The sequence below is a fragment of the Musca domestica genome, unplaced genomic scaffold, assembly GCF_030504385.1.
Source record: "Musca domestica strain aabys unplaced genomic scaffold, Musca_domestica.polishedcontigs.V.1.1 4, whole genome shotgun sequence".
In the NCBI taxonomy this organism is placed as follows: Eukaryota; Metazoa; Arthropoda; class Insecta; order Diptera; family Muscidae; genus Musca; species Musca domestica.
Window position 1 is genome coordinate 23,420,415 of NW_026712328.1, and position 23,224 is coordinate 23,443,638.

Below are 23,224 nucleotides of genomic sequence, written 5' to 3' on the forward strand. Positions count from 1 at the left end.
TAACAGGGACCCCAAAACAAAATATCAAACTCCAGCTTCATCAGTTCACCTTAATATAGTACCCTTTTATACAGTTCGCACACTTAGTACACATATCCAAAGCCACTTTCATGTATCAAACTTACTTTCCAACCTTGATTTTCATACCAAATTTCGTTTATGATTTTTGTTGTAACTTTCAACGGTAGAGGGTATTCAAAGTTCGGCCCGAACTTACTGCTATGGGTCTATCTCGTTTCCTTTTGCCTGTTACAAACAAATGCACAAAGACATAATACCCTGTCCACCTTGCGGTGTAGGGTATAAATATTGGTATTTATTTATGTATACATATTTATGGAAAATCATAAACTCCATATTCATCTCAGGTTTCTTATAAATAGAAAGTTGTAAAGAATCGCTGACTTCTTTCGCAAGTTATTACAGACATAATTGTGACACTTTGTGTGTGAGGTACATACAACAGATATATATCATCCGCACAACAGATATTGTATAAGCAAAAATGTTTGTATGGGTGAAATTTGAAGAGAATTGAATGCTTATTTCGCTATCTTTGGACGTTTTGTTTTTCAAAAACCCGAACCCTATTTGGTACAGGTAGCAAAAGAAATGGCCCGATAGTGACCATTGTAGACATCTTTAAAAACAGATCTTGCATTGATGGAAATATTGGGATGTACCAAGACTTGAATTGAATCGGATATTAATTTCGCTTTTTATGAGCTCTATGGATATTCAAAACTTTGAGCCTTTGTGGGGGAGGTATCAGAAGGAGTGGACCGATATATCTCATCTTCACAACAGATCTTTTGTTAGTGGAAATAATGGAATGTGTGAAATATAAAGAGAACCTGATGCTTATTTCGGATTTTATAAATGTTTTGGGGGATGTACTCTTTTGTGGGGGAGGTACCAGAAGAAATAGTTAGATTTCTACCGTTTTTACAACAGATCCTGCGTAGATAGAAATATTTAGATGTGCCAAGTGTAAATGGAATCGGATGTTAGCTTCGAGTTTTATAAGCTTAATTGTTATTCAAAATTTCGACTTTTTGTGGGGGTGGTACCAGAAGGAGTGGACCGATATAGCACCAGATCTTGGGTTTATAAAAATATTGGGAAATGTGAAATTTTAAGACAATCGGATTGTTACATCGCATTTTATAAGAGTTAGAATTATGCGAAATGTTTACCCTTTGTGGGGGGGGGGGGGGCACTTGATGGAGTTTTTTGCCCCTGACCTAGAACTGATGCAAATTTTAGGATTTGCAATGTTTTCTGCAAGATCGGATTATTGCTTCTGTTTTTGTGCAGAATCTATATATATATATATTTTTTTTTTTTTTTTTTTGATAACTTCCTGAAGGAGTGGACCGATCATATTTTATAAGAGTTGTAATTATTTAAAATATTGACTCCTTGTGAGGCAAAATCGGATTGTCGTTTCTCTTTATATTTTTATATATTTTTTTTTATATATTTTTTGAAAATTTCGATCTTTTGTGGGGGAGGCACAAGAAAGGGTGGACCAATATTGTCCATCTCCGAACTAAGTTTGAGAGCTATCAAGAATTATCGTGCGCACCAGCCAGCCAGACAGACGGGCAAATGTCCTGAAACGAAGTTTGATATATACCCTCTTTAGCCATTTGACTGAGGGTATAAAAAAACATGCATCGTCATATATTTAACAATTTTACGTAGCTTGTTCGCAAAGTTCACAGCCCTCGTACTTAAAAAAAATTGTGATAGAAAAATTAAATATTTTACTTACCATAATTTTCTTCATTTAAAAAAAACCCAAGATGTTTGTTTTGTTTTTAGTTTATTGTTGGCATTTATTCAATTTTAATATATGTATATATAATGTTTTTAAAAACCAATTAAATTGTTTATTTATAAGTGATTTGTTGCAATATGTAACTCTTTCTGAACATTACTTAATAAATATTACAGTATATATCCAATATTAATTACATATTAAAAAAATCCAACATTGTTTTTTGTTTGTTTTCACAAAACGTTCTTAAGATATGAATAAATGAGGGTGTATTCATGTATTAAATATGTATGTATTATGTACTTTGTATATTAATGTATTGATGTAATGTTGGAGATAAGTTTTTTACGGTCTTGATTTATAATGGGTGTTTTGTTTTTAGTCTTAATTAAATATTTAATATATATTTTTGTGTTGAATGTGTGTTTTTTATTTTTTTTTTTATTATAAACTAATGTCGTTGTTTATTGAAGTTCCATTTGATCTGCAAATTTAAACTCAGTTTCATTTAATGATTCCAGCTTCATTCTTTTCTTTTGTATGTAGTTTTTTCTTGTTATTTTTTTTTTATTTCAGAATACAGTACCGTTGTCGGCATGTAGCTTTTTTATGTATATGTTCTATATATTTTTAAATTCTAGGTCTAATTTATAATAATTTTGAAGTTTTCTAAATGATAAATAAACTCGAACTCACATTTGTTGTGGTATTTTTTGGAAAAATAAATTTCTTTCTGTTTTGTGTTTTTTTTTTTGCTTTTATTTATATTAACATTTTAACTCTTTTTTTATTTTTAATATATATGTTTCTTAATATAAATTCATAAATATTGCATATACTTTTAACGTAACGTTTGAAGTTTTTTTTTTTAAATAATAAATATAGCGTAGATATTTTATTATCATTCAAAAATAATCTTTTACTGGTTGAACTATTTAGAAAATGTTTACTATTTACTTTTTTTATTTAAGGGGAACAAGGCAACTAATTTTTGTTTCCTTTCTATGTTGGATCTTATCTCTCAATTTAATAACAAATATTTTAGAAATCTTTTTTTAATTTGTGGAATATAAATATTATAATTAGGGTACATTTATAAACACTCTAGAATCAGTGTTAAATAGATTTTGTTTTTCAGATATATTAAAATAGGTGAGTAATTGTTTTTAAATCAGAAAAATTTTTTGACATCGGTTGTAATTTTAAAGATAATCAATATTATCAAAATTGCTAAGTTTCGCGCTAGCCTCTGGTCAAAAAAAAAAAGAGAACTCAAGGTCCATTTGTTGGTTTTCTCTATTATTTTGATGAAGGTATACATCCTTACTGCAAAAGATTTTCTTAGAAATTCCATGTATCTTTCAACTAAATCTTTTTCAAGAAATTTGTAGCATATCCAGTCTATTTGTTGGTTTTCCATTATTTATATACCTTCAGTCCTAGGGATTCAGATTTGCTCATAGAACCCATGTCTCTTGGAACGAAACCCTTTTCAAGAATTTTGGAGTATAACAGTCTGTTTTTTAGCTGGTGATCACGAGAACTCCCAATGGCTTCCACAACTTGCCACCCTTTAATACTTTTGTAAAGTTAGAAACTTCCCCCAAATACAAAACAAATATATATTTACATATTTTTTAACACCAAATTTGAAAGCAATCCGAGGGAAAATGTTGCTCGGATCATCAAAACACCAAACATCGGTTTAAACCTTTAATTGCCACAAGATGTAGAATTCTCTACCAATTGCTAATACCAAATTTGGAATAATTCCTGAGAAAATGTGGCTAAAATCATCAAAATCCCGAATATCGGGAGGAACCTTTATATGGGGCGCTACAGGAAAGCTAACACCAATATTTACAATGTAGAACCCAAATTCCGTGGAAGTATGTGAATAATATTATTAAAATACCGAATATTGAGAGATACGGTTATAGGGGGTTATACGAAAAAGTGGACCTATATACAAATTTCCGCCACCGCAGCTGGAACCCATTACGAACTCCAATTATAAATTTTTGACAAATCCGTAAAAAATGTGACTTGAGTCATTAAAATACCAAATATCTGGAGATAACTTTACGTGGGGGCTTTAGGAAAAGAAAAATGGGTACTCCATTTGGTTCATATTGAGCTCTACCTACTGTGGCAGACCATTGTCTAATTAGTGCTTTCGTATAGTCTACGTATTATTGTACGTCTCGATTTTCCGAATGTTGAGGTTTTTAGTCATAGTTTCTAGCGGAATAACTTAAAATTCAGTATTTAGAGTTCATATCCGATTCTATTTCCTATATTACGGTACATTTCCTTATTCGGCATTTTGATCACTTTCGCCTTAGTTTCTAACGTTTTGGAATAAAATTCGGTAGTCACAGCTCATAATGGGTTCTACCTATTGCGGCTGAATACTGTACATATAGCTTCATGCTTTCCTATAGTCCCCATATAAAGATATTTCTTTTTATTCTGTAGTTTGCCAATATTAGACATATTTCCCAACGAAATTACTTGGGATTTCGTAAAGGATTCTCTGCTTTTGTTGCAGAATACTTTTTAATAAGCTTAAGTTTTTTCATCATATCCTCAAGATATTCGGTACTTTTGATAATTTTAGCCACATTTTTATTGAATTGTTTGACATTTGGATTTAATGTTCCTAATGACAGAAGTGACACATACCATCGAATACTGGAATTTCGGAATTAACAGATATATTTTTACATAAAATGTCTGAACTCCAGAGTTAAATTTAAAAATTTTGTAGTGTGAGAATGTGATATATCAGTGGTGCGATTCTTTAACAAGTTGAAACCAGTAAGGAAAAGTCAAAAATCGGGCTGGGCCGGTGATACCCTACACCACTGTGCATATTTAGTATTTGCTTTATAGCAGCTAGAGTTTGCGTGATATCACTTGGAGAAGAATTATATTAAAAAATATATATATCGGAGCCGAGTTGCACAAAATGGAAACGAACGTCCCGAAATTCAACCCATTTGTGCTGATGTTAGCCATTACTTTCGCAATAAACCCGAAATCAGTTGAAGATATATATAGTACCTATATTCAAATTAGAACCGATCTTGATAAAATTTGGCAGAGGTATTTCCGAGCTCTATAATATATCTGGTACTAAATATCATTGTTGTCGAATGCATATTACGAATTTGAGGGACGTAAAGATACAAATTGGACGAAACATATATATGGGAGCTATAGCTATATCTGAACCAAATTTAATGTACTCGCTTCTAGACTGGATTCGTTTGGATATGTCAAAATTCAGGTCACTTAGACTGATGTTGGCTATTTGGTGCACAATTGACCCGAAATCTGTTGAGGATATATATGGGAGTTATATCCAAATTAGAACCGATCTTGACAACAATTGAGACAATTATTTCCGAGCTGTATCTGAAATCTGGAATGCATATTACGCTTGTGAGGGACTTTAAACAACCAAATCGGATAAAACATATATATGGGAACTATAGCTATATCCGAACCGATTTACACCAAATTTGAAGTACTGGCTTATAGGATATATTCAGTAGCAAATGCCAAAATTCAGTCCATTTGGGCGATATTAGCAATTTGGTGCACAATAAACCTGATATCGGATAATAATAAATATAGGAGCTATATCCTAGTCTGAACCAATCTTGACAAAATTTGATAGGTGTATTTTCGAGCAGTATCTGATGTCCTGTACCAAATATCATTCTGTACAGGAGTATATATTACGCATGTGAGGGTCTTAAAATCCCCAATTCGGATGAAACATATATATGGAGCTATAGCTACATCTGCGCAATTAACCCGAAATCGGTTGAAGATATATGGAAGCTATATCTAAATCTGATCCGATTATCACCTATTTTAATAGGGCTCGTCCTTGGGCCAAACAAATATTGTTTGCAAAATCTCAATCGGATAATAAATGCGACCTGCATTTTGTTCAAAAGAATACGTAGACGGACGGACGGACAGACTGACATGCATAAATCGACCCAGAATGTGATTCTATGAAGATCATCAATAGTAACTATGAATCTATCTCGCTTTCTTCTCAAAGTTACAAACAAATGCACAAAGACATAATACCCTGACCACTATGTGGTGTAGGGTATAAAAATGGTATTGATTCTTTAGGGATATGAAGAATTTATTTGAATTTATAAAATGAAAACAAACTATTTCAAAGCTCATAGCAGATAAAACAAGTGAGTAAATTCGGCCCCGTCGAACTTTGGTTACCCTCCACCATTTGGTACAAATTTGGCAATTTTCAAAAAATGTAAATTCATTAAAAATTCTGTTAAAATCTTACAAATACCGAATGTATCCGGATATTAGGGTCTATAAGATGGCGTGGACCTGCATACGCAACTTGCACAGACAATTTTCTGGCACAGGCTGTAGTATCCATTGCGAACTTCAAATGCAAAATTTGAAACAATTCCGGTAAATAATGTAGAATTTTATCCTGATCAAGAATATATATACTTTGTGGCATCTAAAATGTAAATGACAAATTTAATATACCCTACATACTATGGTGGAGGGTATAAAAATTTTAATATGTGGCAATCTGAGGGGCCACGTAACTACCGGTAGCTTTCCAACAAATGTCGTTAATTATAGAGATTTGCAGGTACCGCTAATTATTAATTAATCGCCCTACGGATTTTTTAATATTTGAAATTAAATAAAAATAAGATTTCTAAAATATTTGTTAATTTACTTCTTATTGCATGTATTCCACCAGTTTAAATGTCATATTTATTTATTGTTTCAATTGTTTTTAATTTCATTAATTTTATTTATCTAATACTCTTTAAGTTGTTCAACTAAATCTAAAAACAGCGCCAATTCGGTTAGACATACATACATACACAATGTATGCATGTATGCTTGTATATTCAGCTTGTGGGGTTTCAATAGGTGTTAATTGTAAGTGTTGTTGTTCCTGTTGAATTTGTTGCAGTTTGAAATTTTGAAACCATAGTCCAAATTATGTCTATGTATGTCTGTATAAGATGTATGTACATTCGTATGTTTGTTGGTGGTTTGTCAGTATAGCTATGTTTGTATTTATTGTTTATTTTGTCAAGTCTATATGTCAGTTTTTGTGTATATATGTATATTATTCATATTTTCTTCATTGCAATCTTTTTATGCAATTTATTGAAATAAATTTTTGAAGGGACAGTATTTGAAAGCATCACTGAGGCGTTTTTTAAATTTAGCTGCAAATAGAAGTAGACACAAAACAATTAGACAATTAACCGGGAAAGAAAAATCAATATTAAATGAGTGTGAAACACAAATAAACTTAATATAATTGCATGTGCATGTCATTGTTTGTATTATTTATGTCTGTACACATATGTATGTTAATTGTTATATTTATTGTTTATTTCTATAGATGCAATTAACTAAACTCTACAAATGCATGTGATTTCCTGCTATAGTGGATTTCTACATAACATACCTTCAAATGATCGAATTTGTCATACGTTTCCAATTAAATATAGTTATTTTGGTCTTACACATTCTGAAGCACATTAATATGTCCAATTGAATGTTGAGCACAAATTGCAAAACAACCGTCTTTGATCCCTAATCTTTTTTTAAATATTTAGAATCACGCCCGGAAGAAACAGTGTACATTGCTATACGGTACAAGATCAGATACAGCCTAAAAATACCTTTTCCAAATTGGGTTGAAATCCCTAATTTTTCTGACTGTGGAAAAAATATATAAATTATATATACTAAAATATATATACTAAATTTTTGCAATGTTCATATACAATTTTCAAATTTTTCCATTGTCTCGGAAGCTTTTTGCAAAATCTAAAAAATCTAAAGACTTTGGAAAAAAGGTTTGGTTGTAAAATGACATGACAATTAAATATGTCTTGCCGTTATATGGGTTAAAGTGGAGTGCCGGATAAACAAATTTATTAGCATGCTTTTAGGCGAGAAGTAAATTAGTCACGGAAATGATTAAAAATATTGGTATTTAACTGTTTTATATCCTACTATTCATACAATCGATACAATTCTTGATTCAGGGCAAATTTTAAGTCATGACGCATCTACTTTCCTATGTTTATACCCTACACCACATGTTTTTAACAGGGAGAAGGAAGCGAGATAGGCCCATAGTTACTTTTGTAGATCCCTTTCTGCGTCGATTTATGCATGTCAGTCCATCTGTTCATCCATGTATTCTTGTGAACTAAATGCAGGTCGCATTTATTATCTGATTGAGATGAAATTTTCCAAACAATATTTTTTTTGGCCCTAGGCGAACCTTATTGAAGTTGGTGATAATCGGATCAGATTTAGATATAGCTCCCATATATCTTCAACCGATTTCGGGTTAATTGTGCACCAAATGGCCAATATAAGTCCAATTGACATGAATTTTTGCACATTCAACCGACTTCAGTCTGCAGGGTTGCTCATATTCGACGGACCCATCTGGCAACGCCATAACTTTTGACAGAGATGTCACATCGCGTAATGACATACCGCATTTGAAGCGTCAGTCCAAGCAGATTTTTACCATGAACCAATAAACGCCACGCGAGCGCTCTGAAATAGTTGAAATTTACAAGAAGCCAATTGTGAAAACTCAACGTGCTTTTAAAACATTAAAAAATGTGAGAAGTGCGCCTTCTAAGAACACCATTAAGCGTTTATACGAAAAATTTTCTAATCCGAAGAGGCCATATAAAAGTCGACCAAGGCCGTACGAGCCAGTGTTGAGAGGTCCCCAAGAACATCCCAAAAACGCCGTTCTCAGCAGTTGGGCATGGCTCGGTCCACTTTACAACGGATTATTCGCATTGATTTGCATTTGTTCCCGTACAAAATGCGCGATAAGCACTCCCCAACAATGATATTTGGTACCAGATATCCGATACAGCCCAAAAATACTTCTGCTAAATGTAATCAAGATCGGTTCAGATTTGGATATAGCTCCCATATATATGTTCAACCGATTTCGGGTTGATTGTACACTAAATCGCCAATATCATTCCAAAAGTCCTGAATTTTGGTAAATCCGATCGAATTGAGTCTAGAAGCAGGTACATCAAATTTGAAGCAAATCGGTTCAGATATAGCTATAGCTTCCATATATATGTTTCATCTGATTTGGTGTTGAAGTCCCACAAATTTGTAATATCCGTTCGGCAGCAATGTTATTTGGCACCAGATATCTTATAAAGCTCGGAAATACCTTTGTCAAATTTTATGGAGAACGGCTAAGATATGGATATGGTTCCCATATATATCCTTAATGCGATTTCAGGTTTATTGTGCAAATAATGACTAATATCAGCCCAAATAGAGTGAATTTCGTTACGTACGTTTCCATTTTGTGGAACTTGGCTCTGGTATATATTTATACCCTACAACACTCTGTGTTGGGGGTATTATAAGTTTGATTGGGCCACAATTTATGTAACACCTCGAAATATTGGTTTCCCATATAGGAAAGTATGTATGGATCTTCCTAGCTCCCCGTGCTGAGTCAATCTAGCTATGTATGTCCGTCTGTCCGTCTGTCCATGTTAATTTGTAATCAAGCTACAGGTCGCAATTATGGTCCGATCCTTACGAAATTTTGCACGAAGGTGGGGTTAGGGTCAGAATAGAAGCCTATTTCTTTTGGAGATGATCGCTAAGTGTTCAGGGGTTGAAATGGACCAAATACTGAAAAAATGTCGGATTTTGCAGTAGCTATACAGGTCGCAATTATAGACCAATCGACGACCGACGCATGTAGCTAGAGTTTAGGGCGGGGAAGAAGCCTACCAATTTGGGTGGTCATCGGATAATATTTAGCGGGTAAAATAGACCATCTATTTTGTATTGAAAAAATTCCAAAAATTTCATTAAACCGTGAATATTTTAAATCCCGGCGAAATCATAAAGCCATGACAAGGTTATTTCTGATATTTACATTGATGTTAACATCCAACAAAACGGATATATAGCAAAATATGTGCGATATATATGTTAATCAAAAAAGATATGCTTAAAAAATCCATTATATGTCGAGAACGGCTGAACTGATTTCGACAGTTCTCATTAATTCAGAATGGCCTCTTGGCAGGAAAGAAAAAAACATCTAAAAAATCGCATAAAAAATATCTCTCTAAAGATGAAAATAGTGATTTTGTAAAATTTTCTCATATTTTTTCAATTTTGTCATATTTTCTTTTTGAATTAAACATTTGGTAATATTTCTACAGCTAACAAAACTAAGTAGTTAGAATTTCAGGATATCATATACAGATCGCATTTATGGCCCGATCCTTACGAAATTTTGCATGGGGATAAGATGAGGGTCAGAATAGAAGCCTACTCTTTTTGGAGATGATCGCCATATATTTAGGGGTTGAAATGGACCAAAAAAACTGCAAAATTGTCAGCAGGTCGTAATTATCGCTCGATCCTCACGCACATTTGAATGGGGGTTACCGGACATTGCAAAAGCCAAGCAGTTTTGGATGGCCATCCAAAAATATTCAATGTGCGAAATAGTTTGCCAACTTTTGTAGACAAAATACGAAAATGTCCATTCCAGTGGCTCTTTGGAGAATTCACAAATACAGGAAAGACGCACTTCTGACTATTTCGTTAACGCTGATTCCGTTGAAGAATGTAGTCAAATGTCTGTATCTCATATAGATGCATTTCAGTCAAAAACCATAAATAAATGTTAACCTTTTGCCACTTCTGAGAGATTAAAGGTCTTTGGGAAATATTGGTTCCAGATCTAAGAAGACCATTTATGTGCAACATCTACCAATAAATTGGAAATGAGCAAATTAGTTTAAGTTGCTATTATTCGAAAATTAGAGAACTGAACCTGATGGTTTCCTTTTATTATTTGTCACAATATCTTGTGGAATTCTTTCGAGTATCTCGCCTATATAAACTGTATCGTTTATTATAGTGTTGTAGGGTATTCAACAGTCGGCCCCGCTCGACTGTAGCCTTTGCTTACTTGTTTTTTAATAAAACCCTTCTCATGTTCTCTATATCAATATTATTTGCTGTAATATATTGCAATGTCTCCATATCAATCAAATTTAGTGAAAATCGATTCAGAATTGGATATGCTTCCCATATATTAGTTCCCTCTGAAACCAAACTATAACACCCCTAAAGCCATATGTTGATAGGTGGAATACAACTGTTTTCTACACTACAAAGGCTTTCTAGTCTTTAGGTCAAACTATTCTTAGAATATAACCTAAAGTCGAGGGTTGCTCTACATTTAAAATAGAGCTTAAAAAATTGTTGGATCAATTACACAAGCCCTCATATAGTAGAACTTTACGCTTCCAGCTATTTCTATTTTTTTTTTACTTTTGGCTTTCGTTTCGGCGGTAGTTTGCGTCCTTGGAGTGTACATGCGAATGATTCTCATGTAATGGTACCATAAAAGAGCTGTGTCCCTCAGGTTTTGTTCTGGAAGTTCAATGTCTTGAAATCCTTTTTTCTATTATTATTTCAATGAATAAAGCATTGAACAATGTCGTCCAATGTCGCCGAATTTCATTGGAATCGCATATACATATGGTGTTTGGTGCATATTACGAATAAGTGGTACTTAAACAGAAAATCGATTTGCAGTATATATATGGGAGCTATAGCTATATCTGAACAGATTTTCATAAAATTGATATACTTTCTTCTCGGCTGAATTAGGTCATTTGTGCCAAACTCCATTCTATTTGGGCTGATATTGAACATTTAGTGCAACATAAACATCAATTCGGATAAAGATATATAAGGGAGCTATATCCAAATCTGAACAGATCTCGACGAAATTACGCAGATGTATTTCTGGAGTATATAATTTATCTGGTTTCAAATATCATTGTTGTGGAGAGAATATTACAAGTGAGGGGAATTTAAACAAAAAATAGGATGAGACATATTCTTTACAAGCGTAGAAAAGCATTTTGGTGAGAATTTTCCAGTAAAAAAGTTATTCGAGATGGAATTCAAGCGCGATAGCATGATTTCTTCATATTTGGCTGGAAAACCACAAGTGGATATCGCTAGAGAACCACAGCATTTAAATGTAGCCCGACGTGAAGGAAATGGCCGGAAGAAAACAGCAACATCAGCAGTAATGGTTCGAAAAGTAAAGAAACGACTTGATCGAAACCCGCATCGCAGTGGCCGAAAAATGGCTTGTGAGCTGAATTTATCGCAATATTCCATTCGGCAAATATTGAAAAATGAGCTCGGGCTAATGCCATTGAAATTCCAAAAAGTGCAAGACTTACACACAGCAGAAAGAAAATAGACTTAAAACAGCTAAAGAGTTATTTCGCTTGGCCAAGAGTGGTGAACTGCCGAATTTGGTTTTCTCCGATGAGAAAACATTCGTTGTCCCGCAGTTTGTAATCAAACAAAATGATCGTGTTTACTTGCTAAAGAGGTCAGCTGAGAATGTGCACCTTTGGTTGGTCACCAGAACTCAAGCGCCGGCCATGGTGATGGTGTGTGCTGCTATAACAGCTGATGGTCGCTATCCGCTCGTATCAATCGACCGTGACATCAGAATAAATGCCAAATATTATCGCGAAAATATTCTGGAGGGTGTATTAAAGCCTTGGGCACGCAAACATTTTTGCCGCAAAGTATCGATCACCTCAAGTAAGCGCTTCGCCAGTAATGGGCCAAAATACCGCAGAGCAACCTTCCGGCAGCGTGTGACGGTTTCATTGGCCGTTCGAAGGCCATAATTCGTGCCAAAGGTGACCAATCTAAACTTATTCTAAAATTTGATGCCATTTCCGACACTTTTTGCTTTCATTCAATAAAGTTAAAAAAATCAAAATTGTGGCGTTTGACTTTGTTACAGTTTTTTTATCTCTTCCTGTCTATGGGAGCTATAGCTGTATCTGAATCGATTTCAATCAAATTTGATACACTTTCTTCTTGGCTGAATTAGGTCATATGTGCCAAACTCCATTACATTTTTGATGATATCAATCATTTATTGCAGAATAAACATCAAATTGGCTAAAGGTATATATGGGAGCTATATCCAAATCTGGACCGATCTCGATAAAATTTGGCAAATATATTTCTGAGCTGTATCTGACGGACATGCATAAACTGTGGTTCTATGAAGATAATTAAAAGGAACTATGGGTCTATCTCGTTTTCTTCTACATGTTACAATCAATGGCACAAAGACATAATACCATGTATCATAGTATGGTGTCGAGTATAAATATATGTACATATTTTGAAAACATTTTCACGTAACGGTACCCCCAGATTTTACATATTTTGACTATTTCTTTTGAGTTTACGTTTTTTAAGGTCTAGTGGGTAGGAATATTTTGATGGGTTCGTAGAGTTTAGAAAATATCTATATTTTGTGACTATTTTGAAGGAATTATACACATACAAGTCAAAATAAAACTGAAATTGCAAACATTCACACAAAACTTAATTTTGGAAGAATTTACACTTACAAATAAAATGTCAAAAGTTTCAATAAATCCCATGTATGCAAATAAAGTTATTCAGGGTCAAACATCACGATTTTTAGTTTTATAGATCAATTGCTTTTATACCCATCGAAGTAAGATTTTGAGACATTACAAAGTATATATACTTGGTCAGAATAAGATGCTATATCGATTTAGCTATGTCCATCCGTCCGCACGTCTGTGAAAATCACTCTAGCTTCCTAACCAAATGTAGACAAAATTTTACTTAAATGTATTTTTGGTCTGTAGATCCCATATAACAGTACCTTCCAAAATTCGATATCAAGATAATTTATGTCAAGTCTTTTAAAGGAATTTCTCAAATTGAATTGCATGTTTTAATAATAATTTTATAATACGCAATTTAAGAACGTACATCTTTATATTTAAACATAAAGTTACCCTTATGAACAAAAGTTGAGTATTTCAGAAAATTTGGGCAAAGCTGGCCTATACTTGGGAAGATTGCTGACCATAACTATTACACTCTTTACTTTTGATAGAAAATTCCTCTAACAAATAAACGGTGTTAATGCTGGCGATGTTCTGTATCTGTACAATCCACTGTGTGTTGCATGTAAAACATTGATGTATACTTACGTAATGTTATTTATGAAATGCCTATGAAATTTATTTACAAATGTTCCATATCCAACCACAACCACCTGAAATTACAGACGCAACAGAGATATACAGAGACAGTAACTTACCGTAAACCTAGTTTTTGCATATTGTAAGTGTAACACCAAATTACTACCGCTATATACTATGTATTGTAGTATATACAAAGAGATAGACAGACTGACAGACAGTTAAAGATTTAGAAGGTCACTCTAGAGTGGTACACACATACGCATACATACAAGGAGTTTAACACTCATACACATAAAAACACACACAGGCTCACACATATTCAGACACATTTATTTGGGGGAGTATTGGTTGTGGTTAAGTGTGTGTGAGTGTATGTATGCTTGTGAATATGCGTGTAAATGTTTTTTGTATTTTTCTTTACATACATTTGTAGTGAACTAAAACCAAAAGCCATTGTTATTAGAGTCGTATCTGTGGAGTTATATCTTTTGCCGCAAACATGTTTCCTGTAGTTCGTCCTGTACGGGTTTGTGTGTAAAATAAACATTATCCTTGACTGCGAGATTAATATATCTATGGCTAATTATAAATAGAGAGATAGAGAGTACATAATTGTGTATGTATACTAATGTTGTGGTAACAGATCAACACTACTAGAAGAAGAGGAAGATGATGGAGCAAGGCAAACCATTCGTGTAGTTGTTGCATTGTGAAGACCATAGGCATTTGACAGAAATTGAAAGTATTTTGAAATGTATAGAAGAGGAGACCCTTGGAAGCCAGTGTGTTTGTTGTTGTTAATGTAAAAGAAATCAAATCAAATAAAAACAATTGTTTGGTTGTTTTTTAGTTTATATAATAATTTTTATTGAATTCATTTTTTATTTCAATTTTAAATCTTTTCAAAGTAACAATAATTATTCAACATTATATCATTTTTGGTTTTGTTTTTTGTTTTTGTATATAACTTTTACATGAACATAATTCTTTGTTTGTATTGTTTTTTGTTTTTATGTTTAATATGTTAAATGTTGTATTCTTTTTTTTTGTTTTTTCTGTTAATAAGTACTTCATTTTTGTTTGTTTTTTTGTTAAATCCCTATAGTTTTTATTTGGTTTTGTATTTTTTCCTTATTTTGTTTTACATGTATATAACTTTTCTCTTCTCTCTAAAATTTTAAAAATAATCTCAAAGTTCTTCCAATAAAATAACAATTTTTTCTTATACTTTTCGTTTTAATTTTGAATAAAATAATATAAAGAAAAAAATAAAAAAAAACAACTTAAAAGAATTTAATTATCAATTAGTTTTTGTTTTTCGTTTACTAAATTTGTTGTCTGTTTTTTTACAATATGAAAACATTGTTTGTTTTAGAACATGGGTTACTCATTTTTTTTAATTATATTAAAGTTGTTTATTTTAATATAATATTTATTGCTAAACAATCTCTTTTTGTTTTCCAAAGATTTTCATTTGTTTAAATAGTGGAGAGAGAGAAAAAAGGGTAATTAAAGGGTAAAGAGCGAAAAGTAGTCGTTTAGTTTAATAAAATATAAAAGAGAGAGAGCGCAACTCTGTTGACCTGCTGTAAGCTGTGTTAAGTTCTTGGGTCAAAGAGCATGTTTTGCTGTTGCTTTGGTTTTCTTTGTTTTTAAGATTTCTATTAAGTTCTGTTAGTTATCGGTGAGAGAGAGCTAAAATAAAGCTAGTCAAAATTGTTTGTTAAGAGAAGAAAATAAATAACTGTCATTATTTATATATGGTTTTTTGTTTTCTTGTGGTAAAAGATTTAGGCATGGATTCGGAGAATCAAACTAGGACTCTCCCGTTATTTGGCGGGCACATACACATACGTCCATGCATACATTCGTTTTTCATGCATTTATCGATAATTATTGCTCGCAAATTAGCTGCAAAACATTGATAGCTTTCCACGTGCATTTTTGTATTTTTATGTTACTTTTTAAAAAGGTTTATTGAAAATGTTCAAATGAATGAAAACTAATGAAAATTATCACACACTTTGATATGAGAAGAATTGAATAGAACATAATGGAAAGAGGGTATCTACAGTTGCACTGTTGCGATAGAAAGGTATTAAGGGTTGAACAGAATTGAAACATTTTATAATTCCTTATTATTTAAACAGTGAAAGAATCTTCAATTTGATCAATTGATCTGAAAAAACTTATGGCATCTCTCAATGCCGACTATGTACATTAGAAATGCTACATTTCTAAAAACAAGTATATACTTCAATCGTAAATTTTAGGGGCTTAAAGAAAAAATAACTGGAACATGAAAGAAGGTTATTAGCAACGGTTCGAATATCCAAAAAAGTGCATTGATATTTTACTCATTAGAACATAGAGTAGAGAAAGAAGGAGAAAGTCACATGCCACAGCTGTACTGTAGAGGTATAACAGGTAATGGGAATATGATTAATGCTGCACTGCATTAAAAATAATTTATAATTTATTTATTACAAGAGAATATATCATAAGAAATAATCATTAGAACATAGAACAGAATAGAGAAAGAAGGAGAAATTCTCGTGCCGCAGCTGTACTGTAGAGGCGGAATATGTAATGAGAATATGATTAATGCTGCACTGTATTAAAAATAATTTATAAGAACCTTCTTATATTATTACATAAGAATATATAGCTGTCATTTCCAATAAAAAATCTTGCTGATGTGTTGGAAAGCCATAAAAATTCCTACTATGCCGTTAACTACTTTATTACCCCGCTTCAATAAATAATTAATATAGGTTAACATAACAAAAATGTATGTATATTAAAAAAAACAACAAAATTGTCTACTTATTATTAAGATAACAATAAACAATATTAGAAAACCAATTAATTTGTCATATTACAGAAAACAACAAAATTATATGTAATTTTTTATTTATAAAGCTGCTTCATCGTGTTATTACGTTTATGTATAAAAAACTATTTTTCCTGTTCATTAAAAAAAAACTAAATATTTTTACTCCAAAAAATAGAGAAAAATATACACAGTACTCTGTAAATTAACATAGGTATCAGCTGTTTGTAATTATCGATGTTGAATTTGTTGTTGTTGAAAGACGATCAGAGTGATGATGTATTTAAGTTGTTGTTCATTTTTTTGTAGATGATGGCAATCGATGGTGTTGTTGATGTTGACAAGTGTTTCAAGTTGTTGTTGTAGTTGTAGTAATTGTTGTGATCATTTGCATTAGAGAGTTGTGGTGGTAATATAGTTATGCACATACACAGCAGTTACATACACATTGAGAGTAATATACATATAGATAGCGAGCGAGAGACAGATTGGGAGAGAGAGAGAGGCAGTGTATATTAAAACATAGGATAAGAAAGAAGAGAAAGAAAAGATATATAATTTGTTTAGTTTATATTTTGTTTTAATTATAATTAAAAAATATTGGTATTTTTTATATGTATTAAAAACTCTCTGAACATTATTATTATATAAAATACATACAATGACATACATATATATATAGATATATAATATAAATAAAACCTTAATAACATGTTTTTTGTTACATGCTCAATATATTTACATTAGAAAAAGAAATGAACAAAAGATTAATGGCAAAGTATGAATTATATAGTAAATATTGTGAACCATTTATTCTGATTGTAACACTTCAAAATTTATCTGCATAGAAATTAGTACCCATTCATATGGCTCCACGTAGCTTAAATCCACCAATTTGCCATCTTAATAGCAGTTTAATTTAATATAATAATGATTATTATAACCATGGCGCCCAACATGAACCCGTATAGCCAGCATCTGGTGCCTTTAAATTACTGCGAAACGGTAATACGACACAAAACAATAGCTTTAGGGTGTTAATTGTATGGATTTGAATGTTAGGACAGCAGCACCTAGCTGGTCCAAGGATCAAGCGCAGGAGTGCTCAGTTTTCTGTCATATGAGATTAGTTGCATATGTACTCTGCTTTCTCTTATATTTACGATCAGTGCCGTAAATCAAAAATTTTACAATGAAATTTAAAATTTAAAACTCATAACATTAAGCTATGAAGGATGTATATAAAATTGGCGACCAATAGGCAGTTAATTTGGTGAATTCTTTTATTTCTAAATTCACAGAATTCTGAAATTTATCTTTCGGGAAATTGTATTCCACTACATTTTGGAAAATGATTTTTAGCTTCAGTCAAATAATTTGCAATTTAAATTGGCGCCTAACATAAAGCTAGTCTTTAGTGCTTTCCTTTTTATGTTATAAATATATCATCTGCTGTTGACCAGTGACTATGCGTCCATTGTGGTCAGCCTAGTTCCAAAGAATTGCCCATAATGTTATGAGTTTTACAGTATTTGGAAGTATTGAAAAAATAAGTATCATCAAAAATTGTAATTTGGGTACCATTAAACCAGTTAGTAATAAATCTAAGCTTAACCGCTTCTGTCATTAATTCTACTTTTTTGTTGCAAATAAATTGTCTTGCGCTGCCTTCAAATGTCAATATCTTTTTGGTTCACAATAAAATCTTGTGGAAATAAATAAAGCAAACTAACATCATTTTCTATTGAGTATACTTAATAGGCTATTGTATTCCTTGTATCTGCAACGTTGTATTTGGGGAGCTCATTTTGGTGGGGTTTTATGTAAATTCTTTTTAATATTTTTTAACTGCGATTTTTATTGCTTTTGCTACACGACATTTAAATGATTATGTTTAAGTGCAACTCTGAATGCTGTTTCCTGTAATATTCATGTTTATGATTTCAATTTCTTTTTTGGTTTATTTTGCTAAACAAAAACCTCTAGAGATTTTCTTGTCTAAATTGTATGCAAATTTGTCTTCTTTAAAACTATCACAGCTTTATGCACTTTTTTAAATATATAATTTATGTTTATAATTATACGAAAAAAAAAAATTATTCCGTCTACTATTTTGGTTTGTTTAAATTTGAATCTGTCTGAAACATCAGGGTGCACTAAGTGTTTTTTGGGGGGATATGTGATGTTTTATCATACGGAGAGGATTTTGCTATTTTCTTATCACAAAATTGCTTTAGCTATTTTCAAACATATTTTTCCGTTTAGTGGAAAAATATGTTGTGGTTGTTTTATTTTTTTGTTTTGTTTTCTTTTTTCTACTAAACTTGTGGTTGTCCCTAAATATTTACAAAAGAAGAGTCAGAAAATATAGAAGAATAAATGAGAATTTTTACAGTGTGCTTGGAGCTAGGTTTTGTACCAAAATCATAAATGGTTGTGCTCAAAGTATGTTGTGGCAGTTTTAACGTATTTTGTTTGGTAATTATATAGTTGAAATTACTTTGTTTTGTATGCCCAAAATGTTAATAACAGATCAAAATGTTATTATTTACAGATTTAATTTGTGGTTAACCTAATGTCATTATAACAGAAATATATGGACAGGGGTTTCATCACTCAAGATAAATATGCAATTCCGCGGTGTAAATTTAGACAGACTCCCGGCTTTCTAACATTTATCTGGAAAGTAATCTGTGCTCAGGTTAATAGCGTTCTTGAGATATATAAAAGCAGAAATTTCTGGCAAAATTATCCATAGTCTGGTAGGAAAACTAGCAAGGCAAATTACACAACACCTAAAATCTAAAACAGATCCGCTGGCACATAGTTTTAGCTGATGCCGCATATGAAATGCGATTGTATTTGTGGTTTATGTACACTGAATACACCGGATGCTTGCTTCGGCTGTTTTTCTCTTCCTGACTTTTTGTACACGATCTAGCCCCCAGTCGACGGAAAAATCAAAATCTGTGTTGGATAAAACACACACAAGAACAAATCCGCAAACCGAATTATTGTTTACTCTCAAGCAAAGTCTTACTCTAATTTGAGGATTTCAACTCCCACTCTTATTTTACATACAGAAGTGGAGATCAAACTCCGTGTAAAACTCGTACTCTTCGAGCACTCTCTATTGTGAGTATTTTTCACTGGCGAGCAATAAAGAGCAAGTGTTATATCTGATTAGAAGTACAACCTACCATCCTACCATAACTGAATTTGTACTACCAAGAATCTAGTGAAACATGCCCTTTTGTTATTGATGGATCTCCTTGAAAATCATATTATGTTTTGTTTGTTGATTTTATCGCATGGCTTTAGTTATAGTTAGTTATATTACTTAAGCTTAAACTTCCAAGAAAATAATGTTTCAGTTTAGTTTACCACACTACTACGAAAATCAAACAAGCATCGATTTTATTCAAAAATCTTAAAATCCATTTTTACTTCCCATCCAATGTCGACTGATATCGATTTAATACCTAGTGTTGCAAACCGGTTAAACGCAATCATTAATATTTGCATACTTTTAGGCTGGCATAATTAAAAACTACATGAAACCTATGTTCACAAAATAAGAAAAGAATACTACGTGAAGTCGACTTTTGGATTTAACCGAAACCCTTTTTATACAAAAGTCGATTTACCAACATGTTCCTTAAGCTACAAATTTTAAACGCCTGATTTTATACCGCCTATGACAACAAAGTAAATAATAATAATATTTCTATTGAATATATTTTTTCAGGATTAAGTAAATGAAACTTACTTTACCCCGAATACAAATTAATGGAATGTTATTTAAGATCTATACCGTTGAATAAACGTACATTCCATATGTTAAAGACACAGAGAGAACAAGATTAAATGTGGGGTCTCGGCCGGTGTAACGACGGCGTCCCGAACTTAGAAACCACAGTAAATACTAACACATAAACATACAATAATGAGTAAATATTATTCAGAGAGTGTAGGTGAGAAAAAGAACAATTGTGCATCAAAAATCATTTTGTTGTGATTAGTTTTATTGGTTTTTTAAATAAATACAAAATAACGAATAGTTTAATACAAGTTGTTCTTTATGTATAACGAATAAATAGTATTTATTTATAATAATAAAAAAAAAATGAAAATTGTGTTCTACTTACATTTTGTATCAAACTCATCAATACCAAAGATTAAGTTTGTTAAAAGTCATATCTCAGAGAACAATTAAAAAGAGAGACGAAGAAATAGGGAGAGATAAAATAAGAATTATGTGAATTTTTAATAGAGAGTTATATATAAGTTGAAGAGAGTAAGAGAGAAAGAGAGATAGTGATGACTTAACAGTTGAACAAAGTTTATAGTTTAGTTCAGATTGGTTTGGAGAGGGTAATCAACAGATTAGCAGCTGTTTTATGTTTATTTTTGTTTTGTCTTTCGTTTTCGTCGAGGAGCAAACAAATTGAAGAAATAAATAGGGAAACGACGATTCTCTTTAAGTTCCTTTGAAATTAAAGCTTAACTAGATTGTTTACGAATTTTATTTTGTGATTTATTTCAATTTTGTTTAATTACCATATTTCAATTTAATCAAATTCATTAACAGCCTAAGTAATGCTTGTTTTTTGTTGTTGTTTGCCATTTCATTTTGTTTTGGTTTTGTTATTTGTTTTCCTTACTAAAATGTTGTCAATTTTTCAAAATTATTAATTCTTTACTATTCGGCTATAGTTTATTATTTTAAATGATTTTCACAAATTTCTTCTAAATTTTTTTGTTTGGTTTTTTTAAAGGCTTTGGTTTTTCGTTTTTTCTTACTCTTTCCTTACAGTACTCAAAAGTAATCAATATTCGATTACTTTTTTCATAATCGTCTGTTTGTAGTTCGTGAGAGGAGCACTTCATTAAGAGCAGCAGCTGTTTTTTTAATACTATTTCACTCTAATCAGCAAGGTTGTAGTGATAGTTTGGGACTTTCTGTTGTAAGGAGTTCTATGCAAGCCAATTTATTTAATAAGTATTTGTTTAAAGAGTCGATGGAAATTTTACTTTTTGAATAGGGACATAATATCTCGATAGCAACGAGTTGGCTGTTGTGGAAATTATGAAATGATGTCATCCTATTAACACTGACATTTTTATGAAACAATCAAATTTGATTAGAAATCGGTGTTGAAAAAATATTTCAGATTTATATTATTTAATTCTAATTGGAATATAATCTAATTTTAACAACAGCCCTGTTCACATTCCGGAAAACATCATAACGATATAGATCGAAAATCAAATTATTTCAAAATCGAAATATTTTCATATCCCTAGTTTAAGAACTACAGAGGTGTAACATAAAATTGTTTGTTGTTCTTCTTCTTTTTGATTCAGATGTTGTTGATCGACTTATGCAAGGGTTGCCAGCATTGTGTTCGGGATGTTTTTCTTTTTTTTTTTTTGCTTCAATTATGGTTAGGTGTTTTGTATTATTTTATAAGTATTTTTTATAGCATAGTACTTTTTTCTTGGTAGTTGCTCTTGTTGTTACTATAAATGTTATTTATTTAAATAGAGAATATAATAATGCAGTTATTGATGTAATTCATTGAGATTGAGAGTATCCAGTTTAAACGTTGAAATTTGAAATATATATTTGTTGTTGTTGTTGGGTTGTAGTAGTGCTTCTTGATTTTTTTGTTTTGTTAAGATTGTTAGTTTATGTTTGTTTATGCAAATTATATATATGTATATATATACGGTTTATATACATAGTCTATACATGTATGTAAGTTTGTATATATATGTATATATATATGTAAATTTGTCTTTAGTTTTTTTCATTTATTTATTTATTTTGTTCTTTGTTATATATATTGTAAAGACTATTGTAAATGTATATAGTATGTATATATATCCATTTTGTTTGTTGTATTTGTTATATGGTTGTTCTTGTTGATGTAAATGTGTTGTTGTTGAATTTGTTGTTGTTATTTTTTAAATATATGTAGCCTTATTTTGTTTTCATGCAATTCAGCAGTTATACTTCCATTTCGGTTATACGTTTTCAAATTTGTTTAATTTTTTTTTTGTTATATATAAGTTGTATATATAATTTGTATATTCCGCCAATATAATATGAATGTGGGGTTTTTTGTTATTTATCCCTCTCATTTTAAATTTTATTATAAATTTTATATTTATTATCTCTTTTATTATTATTATTATGTATTATTGTGTTTTTGCTGTAATATGTATATTATTGAAGTATATTATTTTGTTGCTGTTGTTTATCTTTTAGCTGTTGTTTATGCATGTTGTTGTTATTTATTTTTGGTATTATTATATTATTCATATAATTTATATAGAATTATGTTGACATATCACTGCATGACGCATTTTCCCTCTATTTGGGTTTTTAGCTCATTTACTTGCGTTTCTATTTGATTTTTCAGTTCTGTAAGAAGAAATTGAGTAATGGAAACAGCA

At 31.4% G+C, this 23,224-nt stretch overlaps 1 protein-coding gene across 13 annotated transcripts in view; it reads right to left on the reverse strand.

Annotated features, from left to right (window-relative positions):
* Positions 1–14,965: 14,965 nt before the first annotated feature.
* LOC101889617 (complexin) overlaps positions 14,966–23,224 on the reverse strand; it is a 636,740-nt gene continuing 628,481 nt past the window's right edge. For all 13 annotated transcript variants that reach the window (XM_059126575.1, XM_059126576.1, XM_059126579.1 and 10 more), the window contains 2 exons: positions 20,911–23,192; positions 14,966–16,983 (listed from right to left, as the gene is read on the reverse strand). In XM_059126575.1, coding sequence (XP_058982558.1) covers positions 23,119–23,192 — 74 coding nt within the window. In that variant the 3' untranslated portion in view covers positions 14,966–16,983; positions 20,911–23,118. The remainder of the gene's footprint in view (positions 16,984–20,910; positions 23,193–23,224) is intronic.